Raw genomic sequence first — 7,963 nt, forward strand, 5'->3', positions numbered from 1 at the left:
TGCGCAGTTCGAGGGTCCGCAAGAGCCAGGCTTTGAAGACGTTCTCGAGCAGCAGCATTTCCTTGACGAAGGCAAGTGGTCCTTGATCATATTTCAGTCCCAATAACTTTATAAATACACATATGTACTTTATATGCATGCATGTGTCTGGAATATGATGGATCCCAAACTAAGGATGTGCCTAATTTCTTTTGAACTTCCTTGATTAAACCTGGGGTGTTATATCTATGTTGTAGCTATGCTAGTTGCTTTTACTTAGACTTTGGTTGGATAATCTAAAAAGCATGACACACTGGTTTACTCATGTTCTGGAATACTTTATTGATAATTAAGATCATTGCATTAATTGGAACATGGAGAACCACCCAGGAAAATAGTGCAACCACAATACTACATGGGTCTGGTCTTGGCTAATTAATTAGAAACTTTAGCTTATGATGATCTTACCAAAAGGGCAAGAGGGGTTGCATCATCGGGGGATAGCTCGGTCCTCTTGAGGCTTTATGATATGTGGTCCTTGGCTAAGGCACTACCTCATTAAGGAGGGTTATGACTGTTTTGACTTGAAACCTTAGCAGATTGTCATAAGTTAGGGAATCTTTGTAAAGGCCTCGTAGTGAATCCCTGCCACTCACCTTGGAAGTGTTTAAGGGCCTTGCAAACGCGGGCATCAAGGGAAACACGAATTGTGGGTAAAGTATACAACCTCTGCAGAGTGAAAATTGATATATCAGCCGTGCTCACGGTTAAGAGTGGCTTGGAACCTCACATGATAATTAAACTTAAAGATGATCTAAATCGATGTTCTTTATTTATGTCGTTGTTATGTATCTCTTTTATTTATTTAAGGGTTGGTTTATACTTACATTTAGTTAATGCTTGCTAAATAAAACTTGATCAACTAAAAATGCTTATCGCAGTCAAACCATGTCAACTTTTCCTTGATTACAGCCTTGCATGTCATATAATTTACTCCATTTGCTAAGTACTAACCATAAGTGTACTCGCGCTTACTTTATTAAAACCAGTGCTGCTCAGAACAAGATAATTGTCCGGAGTTCCCTAAAGATTTTGAAGAATACTAGGCGTATGTCTCCCAGTCATCTGACTGTGAAGTTGAAGTCCGCTGCTAGTTATAAATGTTTATTTATTCGCTTAAGATTAAGATTTTCGGTCATGTAATAAAGTACTATGATACTCTATTTCGTTAATGCATTGTTTCGGGTATACACTCATGACATCTGTCATATGTGTGGAACTTGATCCTGGCGCACATATGAGATGCATTCGGTTCCCTTTTCAAAACCAGGTGTGACAGAAGTGGTATCAGAGTAGTGTTGGCTGTAGGACGTTAGCCTAGTTAGTAATGGTCGAATTTTAAGGCTTATCTTGCTTAGTAACCTAGCTTCTGCTTGCTTGCTTTTGAAAAAAATGCTTATTTCTTGATTATATCACTATTAACTCATCCTTGACTTCATGCTTGTCTCTCAAGTATGTTGATATTTTTCAAAACTCATTCTTGCTTTAAGGTCACCTGTAACATTTTCTAAAATATACTCTATCTTGCGCTATCCTCACTTTTGCTACATATGGCCAGAACCAGACAGACCGCCTGCAAGAGCACCCGTGCACCGCCTCATCCGATCCATCATCCTCAGGAAGTGCCCGACCAGGAGGAACAAGAGCAGCCGGAGGGCTTGCCCGAGTTCGTGATAGTCGAAGATGACGATGACGACTACTACGGCTACCATGAAGGAGGCTGGATGGACACTGACACTGAGGAGGAGCCCATGGAGCTTCCTGAGGACCACCCTGACGCCACCAGCAATAGCAATAAGGATGCTGCAGGAGGAGACGGTGCTGATCCAGGTGCCGGAGGAGGAGACGGTGCTGAAGATGGTGATGATGACCCAACTGCATCCAATGGTGGTGACGAGGACCCAGATGATGATCCAAAGCCAATCGTTGCAGTAGATTCACCGCCACCTAAGCCCCACTTCAAGAAGCAGATACATCTCCTGGACTTTGTCGAAGGTCCATTCCCAGCGCTTCTTTGGAGGGCCATGTAGAGAATCGGCTTCCCACTGATGCCACGTTATGAAGCTTGCTTGTACAAGAATGCTCAGTAGGAGGAGGAGTGGTTAGTGGCAGTGGTGATCAGCATTTCGTATGAGAGGTATGGCAGCCGGATGGAGTACTACAAGCACTTCGATGACGTGCCCAGGAGGACTTTGGACGCAGGGACTAGTGAAGCTGCCAGAAGAGCTCTCTACTATCTCTGCCATGCTTACCGGGATGAACTCCAGGGCATTGAGTTTCAGCAGTTTCCACAGCGCATGAAGGGTGCCACTTGTACGCAGATTCCTGCCCCGCCCCCTAGGGAAGGAAGCTTGCTCATGGACACCATGCAGGAGTTGGTCTCCGCTCTCAGCGCTGACTTGGATGCTGCCTGAGCAGAGATCCAGGAGGTCAAGAGGAAGCAGAGGAAGACGATCGGGGAGAAGGCAATTCTGGAAGCTTAGCTGAGGGGAGATCCAGAGCTACCCTCGGAGTAAGATAGCGATGAGTCCATTGAGTACCTACCAGAGTCACCTCCTCGGAAGCGCGTTCACTACGGAGAGCCCGGCTATCGCACCCTCTATCATTAGAGATGATAGGTCTAGAAGTTAAGCTAGGCATGTTTCTAAGATAGGAGTTTCTCTAAGAGTCTTTTTATAATAGCTAGTTCGAACGGTCTTCATAGTTTGTTTAATCTAGTTAATGTGCTTGTGTGCTTGGTTTTGTGAGAACATGATTTGGATCTTTGTAATGATTGCGATAAATTGTGGAGTGATGACCACAATTATATCAAGTTCATAATAAAGATAGATTGTTTAGTAAAGTTTGGGGTTGTCTATTTTCTTTACTATCTTTATCTTATCCTTGCTCCTATTCTTTTTCCATGTTTAATTTCATTAGTCTCACTTTTCTAACCGATCAGATGGTGAACACCAGGTCCGGGTCAGGAGTTGATCAGCCTGCAGTGCCACGATAGGAAACGAGCAATAGTACCAACCCCATTCCTCAGAAGAGTCAACAGCATTAGGCACCACCTGCAAGGATGGAGCAGTTTCTCGCCGCCCAGACTCAGCTGCTTACCAACAGGGTGAACACTATCACCAACATGCAGGCTCAGATGAACCAAGCTCGACCATCGCCACCACCGCCAGCAAGAGATAGGCACAGGGAGTTCATGAGCCACAAACCTCCCTCATTTTCTCACTCACCTAATCCTCTGGAAGCTGATGACTGGATCAAGATGGTGGAGAAGATGCTGAACATCATCCAGTGTACTGATCGGGAGAAGGTCCTTTATGCTTTAGGCAGATTGGAGGGAACCGCTGCAGATTGGTGGGATGCTTACACTGCAGCTCATGACACCCCCAACATCATCACCTGGCAGGAGTTCAGGAACAAATTCAGGGAGCAGCACAAACCCAAAGGTCTGATGAAGCTCAAGAAGCAAGAGTTCCTTGCGCTGAAATAGGGATCAATGTCTATGAGTGAGTACCAGGACAGGTTCATCTAGTTGTCTCGCTACGCTCCCGCAGATGTAGTAGATGACGTAGAGAAGCAGGATCACTTCAGGGATAGTCTAATTGGTCCTATCAAGTATCAGCTAATGGTGCACACTTTTGAGAACTTCCAAAAGATGGTGGACAATGCCATCATGGTGGAGCATGCTCGCAAGGAGATGGGTGAGTAAAAGAGGAAGTTTGAGTCGTCGGGTCAGTTCAGCAGCAACTCCCACCCTCATTTTGCGCCCCCGCAAGGAACACCTTTCCGCACTAGAGGACAGAGTGTCAACTACAGGAAGAATCAGTACCAGCACCCCAACCAACAAAACCAGCAGCAGCAAGCTCATTGTGCTAGTCAGTCAGCGCAGCATCCCAACTTTCCTTAGAATTACCAGAACACCCCTATTGGAACACCTATGAGGAACAATGCCCCTGCTTCCACCGGTGGTAATACGTGCTTCAGATGTGGTGAGGTGGGACACTATGCTAATGGTTGTCCCAAGAGGAACATCCAGAATACTCCAGGCCAGTTCAACAACAGTGGACAGAGGCAGACTCCGTAGTAGCAATTGCCCAGAAACAACAACCAGACGCCGTAGAACAGCAAGGGTCAGCAGAACTTCATCCGTGGGCATGTGAACCATGTGGCCGCGGAGACCACTCAGGAGGCTCAGGACGTTGTGTTCGGTATGTTCCTAGTCAACTCAGCCTCTGCATCAGTTTTATTTGATTCTGGAGCATCGCATTCCTTTATTTTTTCTCAGTTTGTCGCAAAACATGGCATTCCTGTGCATTCTATGTCAAGCCACATGCTAGTTAGTTTGCCTAGGGAAATACGAAGGCCATGTATCAGTGCCTCGGTGTTAGTTTCAAGATTGTGGGCAGAGAATTTCGTGCAAATTTCATAGTACTGGATTCCAAGGGAATAGACATCATACTCGGGATGGGATGGCTGAGCAAGGTTGATGCAGTTATTCAGTGTGCCAAAAGGTCAGTGCTCCTCACAAGCCTAGAAGGTGAATGGTTTGAGTTCGTTGCAACACTTTTGTCGGCAGCAGACTGTGCAGTGAATTAGTTTAAGGCAGATTCGATTAAGGACATCAGAGTCATCTGTGAATACCCGGACGTCTTCCCCGATGATTTGCCAGGTATGCCACCTGAACGTGATATTGAATTCATTATAGATCTTTTACTTGGTACTCCACCTATTGCTAAGAGACCATATAGAATGTCAGTTGGTGAAATAGAGGAACTTAGGAAATAGCTAAAAGAATTGCTAGATAAGCAGTTCATGTTGGTGTTTTACCGGCTGCCCACCGAGCGGTATACACAAGGTGGTAAGTTTAGGTGAGGAGACGCCGAGATCAGGAACTCGAAGGTGCAACAAACACAAAACTTAGACAGGTTCGGGCCGCGAGGCGCGTAATACCCTACGTCCTATGTGGTGGTTTGTATTTCCTTGGCTGTAGAATGATCTTGATGATCTGCCTTGAATGGGTCCCTGCCCCCTTATATATCCGGGAGGTCAGGGTTATAAGAATCCTAGTCCAATACTAGATAAGGAATCGTAACCGAATACAACTCGAGTAGATTCCTTCTGTACCGACTAGCTTTATCTTCTATTCATACGGGATAAATAAGAGATAAATAAGAGATAAGATGGGCTTTATCTCTTAAGCCTGTTTAAACTATGTTATGTACACAATCCCGTGGCCCCGGGTCTGACAAGCCCCCGAGCTCTTCGTAGCTGAGTACTGCAGGCTTCTCGAGTACTCTTGAAGTAGTCTTCAGCTTCTTTTGAGGCTCCGTCTTGAAGTTCTTCTTCGAGTACCTACTTGGTTGCATCGAAGCTATGAGGTGCTCATGCCCCGAATTACTTTGGTATGGTGTGCGATTGAAAAATTGCACTCCATATGGAGTAGCCCCCGAGCCTTAGGGGTAATCGGAGAATCAAGCTGGGGGTCACATTAGTCTAAAGTCTTCCTTACTTTTCAAATAAATTCAAAAAAATAAGTAGTCGATGCCACGTATCCCGCAGCCCCCGAGCCTTGAATCCAAATCTCTCAAGTTTGGAAATAAGGATCCAAAAGTCGTGGCATGCAATGTAAAAATGTCCACATGGTAAATAACTGGTGTGATGGTATGAATGATAGAAGTTAGATCTGTGATTCAAAAACCCCCTTTTTTCGGCACAATTAACCCTGAAAAATGATTAATCGAATACTTTATCTAAACAATCCACCAAATGACCTCTCAACTTTCGAATATTCTCTAAAACGACTGTTCAACTTCAAAGCAGCAAAACTGTACCCAGCCGCTGGTTATTTAACCCCGTGGTAACTCTGAGTAAAAACTGTGCTTCCAATCTACAATCCAGCAAGAACTTCAAAAATCCCCCAAATAGAGCCGCACTCCGCCTTCTCCCTCTTGAAGAACTCGAATCCACCCAAATCTCCCTGCCCCTATCCCCGCAGCCCCCGAGCAACTCGTGGCGAGCGGATCTAGAAATGGTGCCCAAGAAATCTGAGAAGGATGGGAAGAAGAAAGAGGCGCAGCCGCCGTCTAGAGAATGGACACATAGTAAGTGCTCCCTTAACGACCTCAATAAACTTGTTTCCGAGGGATTGCTTCAAGACAAGAATCTTGTCAACTGGCGCCCCTCCCTTCGTGAACCTTTCCCCATGGAAAATATAGACGAAATCATCACATTTTACCATTTTGCCGAATGGAGACTGGCCCTCCCCTCTTGCTCTTTTTTCCGTGGCCTTCTTTACTACTACGGGCTTGAGCTCCATCATCTCAACCCGAATTCCATTTGCCATATCGCAATCTTCATCCATTTCTGTGAAGCTTTCCTCGAAATCGAACCCCATTGGGATCTTTTCCGCTTCCTTTTCCGAGTAAAACCACAACCCACCTCCAAAAATCCATCTGTTGCAGGGGGCGCCGGCATCCAACTTAGACAACAAGCCGGCGACAAGTACCTTTCATACAAATTTCCGTCGAACATTCCCGGGTGGAAGAATCATTGGTTCTACATCAAAAATCATGCCCCCAACTCCAGAAAAGTCAAATAAACCACCTATTGTAAGACCAGAGTGGAATATCGAACTTCCCAGGGGGGACATGGATCAAGTCAATGAGTTGCTAGACACCATAGCAGCTCATAAGGAAATGGGAGTGACCGGTGCATCCGTTGTGTTTTCCTTCTTCAAGCACCGAGTCCAGCCAATCCAGCAACACCATATACTTGGACTCGAGTACAAGGGCGCTGAAGATCCATCTCGCATGTGCGCAGAGGAGCTGACGGACAAAGCTGCACTCACCCGGGTCAGGCGAGTGCTACTGGATGTCGATGCAGTTCCCTACGTCCCGTAGCTGTTTGCTGCACAAAATCCTCCAAAGCCGATAAGTGTTTGACTACTTTATGTTGAAAACTAATTCTGTTCTGCCACTGCTAACTGAAAACCTTCTATAGGGGCACACAGAGTTGTACCGCAGCTACCCTCCACAACCCGACATCCCTCGACCGGACCACCTTCTCCCCAGCGCTGCAGCCGAAGCGAAGAGGGCTCGAGTAGCCGAGGCTCTGCCCGGCAGCGAGTCCACTGAAGGCGGAAGCCCCCTGGCGGAAAGGGAAGCCAAGGGGGAGGCGAGAAGAGGCAACTCCCCCGGACCATCCGTGGAGTTGACCGATACTCTGCCTTCGGTCACGCAAGGTCGCCAGGTTGTGCGCAAATGAAAAGCGCAAGAAGTCGAGTCCTCCAGGTATGAATATGCTACCTTGTTGTCATACATCAATATTGTTGCACGCTGACATTTTCCATTTGCAGTCCACCCGCTTCTCCACCCGAGCCCGGGTGCCAAGAGATGGGAACGGATCCAGCAGCTTCGGCGATAGGATCGGTTACCATTGCCATGGCGGGCACCACACCACCAACTGGTGTCACCCCGCCACCAGCAACAAGTACCATGGTTGGGACACCACGGGCCATGAGGGTGAAGAAGACTGTCATGAAGAGGTCTTCGCTGTAAGTGTACATCTTGTTGCATAATGAACATTCTGCTCTTTTTGACTTGTAATGATATAATTGACTCTGCTTCATTAGGTCTGCAAGCACCGTGAGGCACAAGCCGAAACCGGCCGCAGCTACCCCAGCCCCCGAGCCATTAGCCCTAGAGGAGCCCACACCCATAGAGCTGGCCCCCAAGGCACACACGACGCTGCCCGACCTGCCACCCCCCGAGCCCCAACAAGCCGAAGCCAGAGCTGGTGGTGAGGAACAAGTCGAGGCCCCTGACGCTGCTCCTGCGGATGGCACAGGTAAGTGTCTAACCACCCACAGCTGGCTGCTTAGACCCCATGCATTATGTACTGAATGCATCTTGACTTGCAGGTGCCCAAC

At 47.1% G+C, this 7,963-nt stretch overlaps 1 protein-coding gene across 1 annotated transcript; it reads left to right on the top strand.

Annotated features, from left to right (window-relative positions):
• Positions 1–1,589: 1,589 nt before the first annotated feature.
• LOC112873045 lies at positions 1,590–2,069 on the top strand. The gene has a single exon (XM_025936075.1). The coding sequence runs from the start codon at positions 1,590–1,592 to the stop codon at positions 2,067–2,069; it is 480 nt and encodes a 159-aa protein (XP_025791860.1).
• The last annotated feature ends 5,894 nt before the right edge of the window (positions 2,070–7,963 follow it).

The sequence above is a fragment of the Panicum hallii genome, chromosome 9, assembly GCF_002211085.1.
Source record: "Panicum hallii strain FIL2 chromosome 9, PHallii_v3.1, whole genome shotgun sequence".
In the NCBI taxonomy this organism is placed as follows: domain Eukaryota; kingdom Viridiplantae; phylum Streptophyta; class Magnoliopsida; order Poales; family Poaceae; genus Panicum; species Panicum hallii.

Bases quoted from the DNA above. Each gene is read 5' to 3' on its own strand.
- LOC112873045 (XM_025936075.1), top strand. From the start codon at position 1,590: ATGGCCAGAACCAGACAGACCGCCTGCAAGAGCACCCGTGCACCGCCT.